We start from the raw sequence: 13517 nt of genomic DNA on the forward strand, positions 1-13517 counted from the left end.
GTTATGGACGGATTTTCATGAAATTTTCAGGAAATGTTGATACTGGCACAAGGAACAAATGATTCAATTTTGGTGGTGATCTGGGGAGGGGGGGGGATCTGTCTTGGCAGAGGTCTGTGTTCTCCGAGTGCTTGTTTTAGTATTGTTTTAGTTTCGTCATATCTTTTCTCTTCTTCTCCGTTGTATTCAAATAAATCCCAGACAGGACTCTGCTGCTTTCTCCCAACTTTAGTCTCCATGTTTCCAGGTAGAGTGGGGACCAGAAGACGACTCTAAACGACAAGTGACGAGAAGTGACGGACCGTGAAGTGTCATACGGTGCCGCTTGCTAAAATTGCTGTGAAATAAATTGATCCCTAAATTTGAAATTTATCCCTAATTTTGATCTGCTTTAGTTAGTTTTGTAAGCACACAATACAGTTTTAGTTAGTTATAATTTTTTCTTTTAATTATAGTTTTTATTTATTTCAGTTGACAAAAATGTTTTTACAATTCTAGTTTTCGTCATTTCGTTAGTTTTCGTTAACAAACTAATTCAATCAAAGTCCATATATGACTTCTATCGGTGATCAGTCGGAACTTGATTGATGTCTGTAACCATTTACATGTTATAAACTATCAAAATATGAACCATTAGAAGGAAAGGAACACTTTTAATATTTCAAAAATTCCTCAAAAGTTCAAAAATCGAAATTTCTCAAAACTGTGACACACTTTTTTAGACATTATCCCAAAGAAGATACAAATAAAATTAGAAATGAATCCGACCAGTAGTTTTGTTGGAGAAGATGTTTGAAGAAAGACCAAGACGTCAAAAACCACACCTTCACAACAGCTCATGTTCTGTTGGCCGGCGAGATAAAAAAAAAAAAAAATGACCCAACTACTAAACAACAGAAGTTGACTTAACTGTGGGTCTGAACCCCCCCCCCCACTGTCAGCAGTGAATGTTCCAGCAGCAGTACAGATCATAGATCACTGAGGCCAATAGGACCAGCCTGTGCAATAAAAGGTTGTTTAGATCATGCATGTTGCACTTTAACTTGTTTTGTTGGCTTTTCCTTAATATAAATGACCGCTTTTAGATTAAATTATTAGATTTAGATTAGATTATTTATTATGTATTTATTGCTATACTGGTCATTGGAGACACTTTTCGTTCCTCCATGTTTTTTAACCATTTGATTGACAATAAAGGATTCTGATTAAACACTATGCAGTACTAAATGCAGTATAATTTAACATCATGTTTAATCTATTTTAATGTGAGACCCAACTTTGTTTTGTCTGTTCCATTTATTCATTCTGAAAACACACGCAGACACGAGGAGAACATGCAAACTCCACACAGAATATGAAGCTCAATCGTGCTGTGGATTTCCACTTGTATTTCAAGACGAAAATACAATGAGTCATGGCTCGTAAAATAAATTACTGTTTAACAGGGTACCAGTACTGCCAGTTCTACTGTACTGAAATAAACCAGTATGAAGGAAGACAGTCTCACCCAGTCGGTTCTCTACTGACAGGTCCACATTCAGCTCCTCGCTGTCCAGGATGGTTCCTGCCGCCTGGTCGCTCAGCACCAGGTCAGGAGCGATCTGAGAAATGGGAAGAGTGCACCGAGGGTCCTCTGGGTTCACCAGCAGGAAATCTGCAGTCAGTAAAACAGTTTCACATCATGGAAAACACACATCCAGGGTTCCTACAAGTTTATACAAGTTAAATTCCAGACTTTTTAAGACCTTTTTAAAACTCCTTACATTATATTTTAATGCCCATTTCACGGTCATACTGGCAAAAATTTGTGACTCCTAGAATTTAGGAAAATGTATTTATTTACTCCAATGTCTTGATTCCCACCGTTCCAAATAATTTGTTATCGGGGGCTGCAAAGTTAGCAATAACTGGTTCTTAATTTCAGTATAAATTATCAAGTTGGAACGGTTGGAACTGAGTCAACTGTTAGTTTCATTACAGTTTAGACATTTAACAGACGTTTAAACACAATGCAGTGAACAAGTTTATGGTAATATACTTTAAGACCTACCATATCAAACTTCTTAATACCTTTTAAAGACTTTAAGGTATTAAATGCAGATTTGTAAATTCAAGACTTAAGACCCCACAGGACGCCTGCATATCTCAAAGTATTTAAACCTGTGATGGCGTACCGTTGTTGAAGTAGGTGAAGAGGTCCTCCAGTAGAATCTTCTTCCACTCGTGGCCATCCTCAAAGCTGTACAGAGCCCACTTCTTCAGGAGGGCCTCCCCACTGCCGTGCATGTCTGTGTTGAGCAGCCCAGGAAACCACTCCTCCAGGAGGGAGTCGATGTGGTCCACCACCTGCCCCAGCAGCACCCGGCCTGGGGGTGAGCAACAGCAGTCAGTCAAAAAAAATAGTTCCAACGTCCCTGTACGTCAGTGTCCTGTTCTATCCAGAATCAATCCAGAGTTGAATTTGTGAGGTTGTCAGGATCCGCCGCTTTGACTTCCTATCAGTGGTCAACAGTAACTATATGATATCTCCAGGGTTCCCAGAGGTTTCTACAGGTTAAATTTAAGACTTTTTAAGACTTTTTTAAGACTACTTATTCCCCTTTTCCACCAAAAAGAACCTATTTATTTACTCCAACGCCTTAATTCCCATCATTCCAAGTTGAACTGATTTCTTACACAAGGTGCAAACATGCACCACTCGTGTCAACCAGGTTCAACTAAAACGGAACCTTGGATTGATTTATAAAAAAGGTCATATTTTCACATATATACTAAAGAATGGACTTGTATTTTCAATAGTTTAAAACTTAAACTGGTCAGAGCTATAGTGTATATATTTGTTTTTTCTTTGATTATCAGCTGTGTCTGTATTTATTACAGTATTTACCAAAAGTTATTACTCAACAATATACCGTACTTTCCGGGCTATAAGCCGCACCTGACTATAAGCTGCAGGTGTCCACGTTGTAACATGAGATATTTACACAGAAAGATGGTAAACAGAAAGATTATTTAAATATTTATTTCCATATCTTAACTGCTTTTTTGCAAACAGTGCCTGTAACCCGGCAGTAACACGGCTGGTTAAAAAAAACCAGAAAAATCATTCTTTCTATCTTCATCTTCCTTCTGCTCAATGAAACCACTGCAGTCGTCTTCTTCAGTGTCGGAGTTGAACATCCTCAGAAAGGCTCCGTCACACACCTTCTATGTCTCTCTTCCGTTGTCGTTCATTGTCACTTCCGTGCTGCAGCTCTATTTCCTTCTTGGACAGACACATCGACTGCTTTTAACTTAAAAGCTGCATCGTATGCATTTCTTTGTGTGTTTTCCATGATGAGGGTTTGTGCATGACGTAAAATGACTGTTAAAAGTTAAGCTTAAAACTTCACCTCTTCCACCTGTCCGTCTTGCTTTTGTGCTTCCTGCTAGAGCGCCCCCTGGAGGCCGTTAGCCTGTATAAATCTATACTTGAGCCGCATTGCTGTATAAGCTGCAAGATTCAAAGTGTGAGAAAAAAGTAGCGGCTTATAGTCCAGAAAGTACAGTACTATAATTTACCCTGTATTTATTGGGTAGATACTCAAAGCATCTTTAAGTCATTCTAAATATGGATCTGTAGAAAGAATGGTTATGAAATCCTGTAACTTGTAGAAGTACCAAAGGAAACCCTGGGCTTTGACTGTAGTAGAGCTGCAGGTTCAAGGCCTGTGGTCAAACGAACACCTGAGTGGAGCTGTTCACAGATGGCAGATGGGAAGGTTTTCAGAGCAGATCACCTTTTCGTGAAGACGGTACTGTTATCCTGACGAAGCTGGACGGACTGTCCTCCAATGAGGCGGCTTCCACCAGGCAGTAGGCCTCTGGAGACCAGCTCAGGTACAGACCTCTCCTCCAGTAAATCCGGTTTGGTCGAACCATTTTCTCTGAGCAACAAACAGTGAGAGAACTCAAATCATTAACCCTCGAACTGCTGCTGTTTCGGATCTGTATTGAAACCAACAGCATCATTGAGCCCGTTTACATCCACACTAGGGATGTAACGATTACCCGTATAACAATAAACCGCGGTAAAATTGCCAACAATTAGTATTACCGTTTAAATTGTAATTATCATGATAACCGTGTTTGAATACCGCACTTTTCCATAGAAAACGCCTATGTAAAGACCTGCTTTTCTGTCAAATATTCGAGTATAGTTTTAATTTATTACAATTTTAACTTTCTATACCTAATATTTGGAACCAATATTCACTTTTAAAGTCTTTGAAAAGGTTCGTTAAGCATCTGCGTGTTATTTATGCAATAAATTATATGCATTTTTCAAACTGGAGTTTATATTTTTGTGTGTTTTTTATCCTTTTGTGTTTTTAAAGTAGGTTAAAGTGAAAAAATAATAGACAGATGATATAGATGAAGTTGAGCTGAAAAAAAGATACCAAACATAGGTATAGTAAACATTTGTTTATGTAGTATATAAAGACAAAATCAAATCAAAAGTACTGAAAAACAGACAAAATAGGCTCAGACCACTAAGGGTTAATATTTGAATGTTTCTGCCACAAGAAAGTGCATTGTGCCAATTATTTTATTTGGTTTTGTTGTTGTTGTTGTTGTTTTTTTCAAAATACAACTTGGTTAAATTACTTCAGTGTGTGTATCAGTATTTTTTGAGTATTTTGAGCACAGTTTCAATAATACCACGATAATAATGATATTGGTGACAATTTCGGTCACAATAACCATGATATGAAATTTTCATATCGTTACATCCCTAATCCACACTAATACTCTGATCATTATGTGATTTATGGAGTTATTGGAGTACCTCAGCCAAGGAGGTTATGTTTTTGCCACCGTTGGTTTGTCTGTCTGTCTGTCTGTCCATGTGCAAAACAACTCTAAAAGCTATGGACGGATTTGGATGAAAATTTCAGGAAATGTTGATACTGGCACAAAGAATAAATGATTAAATGATTCCATTTTGGTGGTGATCGGGTGGGGGGGCACTGATCTGCCTTGGCAGAGGTCTGCACTCTCCGAGTGCTTTTCTAGTTGATCATGTAAATAGTCTAATCTGATCTGTTTTATCAGATAACAGCAGTAATCTGATTATAACAAATCAGATTAACAAACCTGGGTTTGTACCCAATACTCCAATGTCTTCCTGCATGTATACAGGTTAATCTGATTTATTTCATTCTTTTACATCTGTACATGTGTAAAAACTATTAAAAAGCACTCGGAGAGCGCAGACCTCCGCCAAGGGAGATCAGCCCCCCCCCCATCACCACCAAAATTTAATCATTTGTTCCTTGTGCCAGTATCAACATTTCCTGAAATTTTCATCCAAATCCGTCCATAACTTTCTGAGTTATCTTGCACATGGACAGACAGACAGACAGACAAACCAACGACGGCAAAAACATAACCTCCTTGGCGGAGGTAATCATAGAAAACTGAAGGGACGTAATCAAATGTGAGCAGAAGACAATAACAGGAAGTTTGATTCTACCATGTCAATGTACGTGCAAACTCTGAAAGAAACTCAGTAATGGACAGGAATGTCTGAACCAGGGTTTACGATTATCGCATTTCTGAAGTGCATGTAAACGCATCCGATCTGATTATTATAATTGTCCAATTACTCCCAATTATCAGATTTTTATGGTCATGTAAACGGGCTGATTGTTAATCCATGGTACCTCTCCCACAAAGTAAAAAGGAGGAGACCTCCAGGAGGCGGCTGATCTGTCGAGACCAGTAATCCATGGGGAAGTAGGGCATCTCATACAGACGCACAATCACCTCCGAGTTCTCACAGTGAGGCAGCTCTATGACCGGTCTGTGTTTGGACAAACTGAACAAAGGAAGGAGATTTTAACACACACAACCGCATTTATCTACACAAGTCCTAATGCTAATGCAGGGGTGTCCAACATGGACCAAAACATGGACCAAAACTGGCCCCCCAAAGGTTCCAATATGGTGAGATCAATTTATAAAGTCCAAAAATGACACTGAACGTATTAACAGTCAAGGATGTTGAACTAGTTTTAGTTCAGGTTCCACATACAGACCAATATGATCTCAAGTAAAATAATCCATAAATAATGACTCCAATTTTTACTCTCGACTTAATGTGAAAAAAAATTAATTTTGCCTATAAATAACATCAACTCCAAATTTTCCTCTTTGTTTCAGAGCAAAAAAATAACATTAAATTATGAAAATATTTACATTAACAAACTATCCTTTAACAATAAAGTGTGAATAACCTGAACAAATATGAACAACCTGAAATGTCTTAAGTGCAATTTCAACACTACTCTGCCTGTTACTAAATGTTTTGTTCCATTGTAGATATAATCTATAATGCAGAAATAATAAGTTGAAGATATTGTTAAAATTGCAATTATTTTTCTTAAGAAATTTCAGTTTTTTCAGGTTATTCACATCTTTTTTGTTTCGATAGTTTGTAAATGTAAAGATTTTCACAATTTTTTTTGCACTAAAACAAAGAGTTTGGAGTTGTCATTATAGACTGTTTTTTATATAATTGTACTGGTCTGACCCATTGGAGATCATACTGGGCTGAATGTGGAAACTGAAGGACACTGACTTTGACATCCCTGTGCTAATGGAACTATCTGTCCTGTCAATCAGAGTAACTGCATTTAACACTAAAACCAAAATATGTTGGTGATGACTGATAAGATACTGTATCCCTGACAGCATGGTCTGGCTGGACTGGCTTTTTGGAAAGGTCAGTGTTGTATTATGTATTAGAATTATTATTATTATATATTTGCTCATATGAAAAAACATTGCTACCTGCTGGGTATCAGAAGCTGGTCCTCCCCAAAGGGCAGAGCGATCTGGAACTTCTCCAGCAGTTTGAAGAACTGCGTCAAGTGGCTCTTTGGGAAACATTTGGTCTCAGACAGAAACTTTTCCACCACTGAGCGCTGGACCACTCCTTTAGGATGCTCCCGGAGGCCACAGCTCTTCAACGTCAGTTTCTAAACACAAAGCAGTTGTCCGTTTGTCTAGAGCACGGGTGTCAAACATGTGGCCTGGGGGCCTAATCTGGTCCCCCAAAGGGTCCAATCCGGCCCATGGGATGAATTTGTGAAATGTAACACTGAAGATATTAACAGTCAATGGTGTCAAAATCATTTTAATTCAGGTTCCACATACAGACATCTACAGACACATGCAGACCAATCACATCTAAAGTGGGTCAGACCAGTAAAATATGACTACAATAACCTATAAATAATGAATTTCCCTTAAGGGATTAATAAAGTAAATCTATCTATCTATCTATCTGCAAATGTTCTCTTTGTTTTGGTATAAAAAAAAAAGTAAAATTACATGAAAACGTTTATATTAAACTATCCTTATACAAAAAATGTGAATAACCTCAACAAATATGAACACCATGAAATGTCTTAAGGGAAGTAAATGTTTTGTTACCAATATTCTGCCTTTTACTAAATGTGTGTATTTGTTATTGTAATGTAAGTTGTAATGCACATGTGTAAATGATAAATTGAGGCAGAAAACTGTGAATATTGCACTTGTTTTTCTTAAGACGTTTCCAGTTGTTCATGTTATTCAGATTTTTAAGTAAAGTTTGTCGATGTAAACATTATCATAATTTTATTTAATTTTCTCACTGTTATTATTTTACTGGTCTGGCCCACCTGAGCTCATATTGGGCTGAATGTGGCCCCTGAACTCAAATGAGTTAGACAGCCCTGGTCTAGAGGAACATACCGTTAGCTTCAGCGCATAACTGCCTGAGTCATATTTTTGGCCAAATTGTGATGTCAGTGTAACTTCACTCTCCTAACACTTCTGCTTTATTTTATGCAGACATCACAATCTGTTTAATATCACTGGTGTTTTCCACCCTTTGATTCAGATTTTTAAGATAAATTATCCATAATATTTGTTTTTATCATTCATAAATATTCTGAAAATGAAAAACATTTAAATCATTGCAAAATTTCTGTTTTAAATTGAAATAAACACAGGCTGTGAAAACAAGGAGGTAACCAGTGTTGGGAATAACAGTGTTAAAAACAGCGGTGTTACTAACGCCGTAATTATTTTCCAGTAACGGGTAATCTAATGAATTACTATTGGAAACATTACAACGCTGTTACCGTCACCGACTGTGAAATATGGGTGTACTATGCACTGAGATCTAACAGCTGTTATCCGTCCTGGCTCGCTCAGCCAGGCACGAGAGGTGTGACGCTTGCGGACGAGTCGAGTCTTTTGAATGGCTCTTCTCAGTGAACGATAAGAACTGATTCGTTACCAGCCGTTCGTTTAAGAGTCATTCTTCTATTCAAATTGTCCACACTGCCTTCATGCTTCACCTGTGTGTCCATGAGTCTGAAATGTCCACGCTGCCTTCACCTGAACCACTAATGACATCTACCAGTTTGAGTTGTCCCAGCACAACACATTCACTTGAACGCAGCTCCATGGACAGCTAATTTAGGGGAGGAGTTATCAGTGAGTTCGACTGACTGGACTGAAGACATTTACTGCTGTAGGAGCGACTGAAAAAAGTGGAGATGTGGGATTAACTGGAGGAGCATCTTCTTCCTAATATGCACTTATGTGGTGGAAAGCTGGGCCCTGGTGGACCCCAGCTGGGCCCTGGTGGACCCCAGCTGGGCCCTGGTGGAGCCAGGGAGTAGAGATACATGTACCTTTTGAGGGAACAATATGTTTTTAATTCTGTTTTTGTTTGCATCTGTCTAACCCTTTACCCTGAACACAGGCATGTGTTGGTGTCTGAGTGTTCGTACCTGGGAGATGATGTTGCACAGCCACTGAGGTTTGATAAAGTACAGGTCTTGAAGCTGAAGTGCAGGATCATCAAAGTGCAGTAGAACCCCTACAGATGCAACGAGGCATGTTTCATTACATTTTCATTACATTTATGTACTGCACTTGTAGACATAACTCAGTTTAAACCTGGAATTCATTGGAGCTTATTCTCGAGTTTAGGCAGAAAACACAATCTTCATTTTGACTGAGACTTGACCTTCAAACCTAAACTGTACATGGATGAATACGACCAATGACATGATAGAAGAACTCCTTTCATTGATTACATTGGTCTACAATTTTTTTTTTTTTTTTTTTTTTAGAAATTATCTGTTTCAGAGATTAACTGTGCAAAATGTTTGCTGGTGTTTTCCAGGTATATGATAGTGTGTTCTTCCACATATATGTTGGTTTCTGTCCATTTATCCAGTAGATTCATAAATGTTCCACTGATAGAACCTGTACAGTCCATGTATTGTCATGTTGAGAGAGTACTTGGAAGTAGATCTGGTAGCTCTTTTTTTTTTTTTTTTTTTTTTTTTTTTTTTTAACTTATTATTTATTGGACACATAGACATTGAACATACAGTTTTGGTTTAAAACAATATGAGCATCACAGGGGCCATCTCCTTAGGAGTTTCTCCCTCTGGAGCCTTAAATTATAAGTTCTATCCTCCATTCTATAAAGTTCCCATCCAAATTGTCAGTGTCAGCCAATTGACAGTGATACCCTTAACTGCTGCTGCCAGGAGAATTTGAAGTAGATATATATTATCTCTGCTTTCAAAACCCTCAGGAATGGCTCCTATCAGGGCGTACAAGGGTTCCTTATGTACATGTATTCTGAATAGGTCAAATAATGCAGTGTAGATGTCATCCCAATAGTTGTCGGAGGGAGTATGGGGAGACTGAATCTAATTTTATACACACTTTTTGGTCATGCAATAAGCTTAAAAGATCTGGTAGCTCTGACACTGGTATTCCTTTGGAGTTAAACCCATTCTATGGTTAATTCTCCAATTTCACATTTTGATCCAAGACTGTATCTGTGAAACTTGAGCCAAACAGCATTTAGGACTGGATATTTCATTATCAATGACTAAAACATGGTAAAATTTCACTACTTTTATTCTGGAAGCATTTTACTTGTAGACCAGTGTTATCTTTAGTGACTGCAGAAGAATCCCCTATTTCCAGGTCATTTATTTTCAATTAATTAAGGTTGATTACTAAAATATTAAAATGTCCAGACTAATGTAAAAGTTAAATATGTGATATACTGTAGGTCAAGATATTTGTATATCCTTATTTTTCCCCATGCATTAGTGATTATAATGTACATTGGTTCCTATAATCTGAGGCTACAAAAGGATGTAGGGCAGTGTTTTTCAACCTCGGGGTCGGGACCCCACATGGGGTCGCCTGGAATTCAAATGGGGTTGCCTGAAATTTCTAGTAACTGATAAAAATTTGTGTATATATATATATATATGTAATAAAAATTACTAATAAATAATATATGTTGAGTTGAGAGACAATCACAATGCATGACATGACCAACTCTGAAACTGCAGCACTGTGGTTCTGTTTATCTGTCAAATGTTCATTGTGGTCAGTTTCAGATGCTGCAGCTCTTTCAAAATTCATAGTTTCAGTTCTTGTTTGTTCAGTATTAATTGTCAGCCTTGTAAATCCAAGCTGGACTGACTGTACATAATCTGACCAAGGAAAATCCAATTCTCCCTTTGGGCCTTAATCTATAACCTGGCTTTACTGCCTCTGTCCATAATAATATACATCATATAGACTAAATGTCCTCTAAAATTAATGTTTATTTGCAACATAGTATAGCAAAGTATTACATGATCAAAAACAAATGAATTTTAGCCAAAAAAAAAAAAAAAGTCTCCGTTCTGAATGTCTGGGGTCGCCAGAAAGTTGTGATGTTAACATGCGGTCACGAGCCAAAAAAGGATGGAAACCACTGATGTAGGAGAAGGACATTGGAAAAAGTGGCCCCTCTTCTTAGCTCAGAAACTTAAAAAATGCTACCTGCTTAAACCTGCTTAAGGAGGTGTAACTTACATACACATTTACACGGTGTGAGAACACATATTTATTTAAGTATTCATTTATTATTTTTTCTTTGCAAGTTGTGACTCCCTGATCCTGCTGTTTGTGTAATGTACTGTATGTTTAACCATGTTTGTAGCAAAATAAGAAAAATAAGGTTTAAAAAAAAAATAATAGTTCCAGTGTCCCTGTAGGTCAGCGTTATGTTCTATGTGAATCAATCCCAGTTGAATGTGTGAGGTTGTCAGGTTCTGTTCTATGTTCCAGTCCTGTGGTCTGGACGCAGACCAATCTATCAATAGAAGTGGGCGGGATTTTCACTGGAGGAGAACTCAACTCATTTAATCAAAATCCAAATATGACTTCTATCAGTGATCAATAGGAACTAGACTGACATCCCTTGAGTTTTTCCCTGGAGTCTCCGTGCTTTATGTCTTCACAGGTTTTCCCTGGATCATCTCTGGACCTGCTTTTCTCCTCCTCCATCATCATTATTCATACAGTTGTGATAGTGTTTATTATATAGTTCCACAGATGTTTCTATAATTGGCACTAACAGTTGCAGTAGTAGTAAATCCACTGTTAGAACTTGTATTTGGAATAGGAGTATTAACAGTAACTGCTTTCTGTATTTAGAATTCTGGGCCCTTTACAGAGCTGAAAATAAATTCCATTGCACTGTGAAGTTGTACTTTGGCAAAGACGATAAATCTGACTCCTTCCTTCCTTCTTATTCCTTTATTCCACAGGTGTCGAACATGCGGCCCGGGGGCCAAATCCAGCCCGCCAAAGGGTCCAACCCGGCCCGCGGGATGAATTTGTGAAATGCAAAAATTACACTGAAGATTTTAACAATCAGTGGTGTCAAAATCATTTTAATTCAGGTTCCACATACAGACACATACAGTGCAATTAGATTTCAAGTGGGTCAGAACCAGTAGAATATTATCAGAATAACCTATAAATCATGACAACCCCAAATCTTCTCTTTATTTTTTTGGTATAAAAAGTAAAATTACATGAAAATGTTTACATTACCAAACTATACTTTCACAAAAAATGTGAATAACCTGAACAGATATGAACAAACGGAAATGTCGTAAGAAAAGTAGATGCAATTCTACCAATATTCTGCCTGTTACTAAATCTTTTGTGCGATTGTAACGCACATGTGTAAATGATAAACTGATAAACCGAAGCATAATATTGTTAAAACTGCACTTGTTTTTCTTAAGACAATTCAAGTTGTTCATGTTATTAAGATTTTTAAGGAAACTTAGTAGATGTAAACCTGATCCTAATATAGTTTTACTTTTTTCACAGTTATCATTTTACTGGTCCGGTCCACTTGAGGTCAAATTGAGCTGAATGTGGCCCCCCGAACTAAAATGAGTCTGACACCCCTGCTTTATTCCTTCCTTATGCTAATGAACCAAACCCATCTTTAAGAAGGACAGTCCTTTGACTCTGACTGACCGGCTTCGCTGAGGAAGTGGACGGCGTGGGGCAGCTCGGCTTCCTCCAGCTGCAGCTGACTCTCCTGGATGAGCTGCAGCAGCTCTTGGTGTCTGAGGACGGGGAACTCCGGGGGGACTCTGGTCCTCTCCTGGAGGATCCGGCGCTCCAGCTCCACGTAGCTGTCAGGAACCAGCTGACCCATGACCGGCTGGCCCTGGATCTGAGGACGGAAAAGGGGAGGGGCTAAAAGAGTCAGACCAGGCTGCCCTTCGATTGGAATATACCTAGTATGTACTTTTATGTATGCCTTTACTATTATTTTATTGTCTAAATGAAAGAGTTTTAAATCATTTGTAGTTTCTTATCTTGGCGTTACCTTGTTTCACTGGGACCTGAGTAACTCGTTTTATTCCTCTCATACACCACATACCTGTTTGGACAGTCTCCTTGAATCATTAGAACAATGAATCAAGTAAAGATACATATTTTATCCCATTTAAAAAGTATTTAACATATCATTAGCCTCTTAGCCTTGTCTAACTCATCCACTATATGGACAGAAGTCTGTGGACATGTTGAATTCAGGTGTTTCTTTTCTAACAGGGGTCTGGGATCCAAAACAGTAATGACTCATGTCAGAATATAGTTTTATATTATGGGATAAACATCACTGCATTGGTTAGTTTGGTTTAAATTGTTATCTTTGCTTCCAAAATGACTCAGATGGTTTTTACTTCATTTCTCTAAACATTGATCCAACTCTACATTTTTATCCACGACTCTGATGGCCTCCTCTAGGAGGTATTGTGATTGCTTTGTTTTGTGTGTTTGTTTGCGTGTTTGTTTGTTTGTTTGTTAGCAAGATAACTCAAAAAGTTATGGACGGATTTTAATGAAATTTTCAGGAAATATTGATACTGACACAAGGAAGAAATGATTGAATTTTGGTGGTGATCCGTGTGTGTGTGTGTGTGGGGGGGGGGGGGGGGGGGGCGTCTGCACTGTGCTTTTCTAGTTTTAAATGTTCTTCCTCTAAATTTAATTTAATAATATTTTTCCTGCTCTGACTGTAAATGCTAATTTTCGACCACATCTAACCATCTACTGTCAACACATCTCACTGAGGAAGAAAA

The 13517-nt window shown here is 38.0% G+C and overlaps 1 protein-coding gene across 2 annotated transcripts in view; it reads right to left on the reverse strand.

Moving 5' to 3' along the window:
* lrrk2 (leucine-rich repeat kinase 2) overlaps positions 1-13517 on the reverse strand; it is a 126025-nt gene that overhangs the window by 30409 nt on the left and 82099 nt on the right. For both annotated transcript variants that reach the window (XM_030136108.1, XM_030136109.1), the window contains exons 32-38: positions 12403-12604; positions 8832-8920; positions 6835-7022; positions 5706-5860; positions 3780-3926; positions 2175-2366; positions 1508-1654 (exon numbers count right to left, since the gene is read on the reverse strand). In XM_030136108.1, coding sequence (XP_029991968.1) covers positions 1508-1654; positions 2175-2366; positions 3780-3926; positions 5706-5860; positions 6835-7022; positions 8832-8920; positions 12403-12604 — 1120 coding nt within the window. The remainder of the gene's footprint in view (positions 1-1507; positions 1655-2174; positions 2367-3779; positions 3927-5705; positions 5861-6834; positions 7023-8831; positions 8921-12402; positions 12605-13517) is intronic.

Source organism: Sphaeramia orbicularis, chromosome 6 (assembly GCF_902148855.1).
Source record: "Sphaeramia orbicularis chromosome 6, fSphaOr1.1, whole genome shotgun sequence".
Classification (NCBI taxonomy): domain Eukaryota; kingdom Metazoa; phylum Chordata; class Actinopteri; order Kurtiformes; family Apogonidae; genus Sphaeramia; species Sphaeramia orbicularis.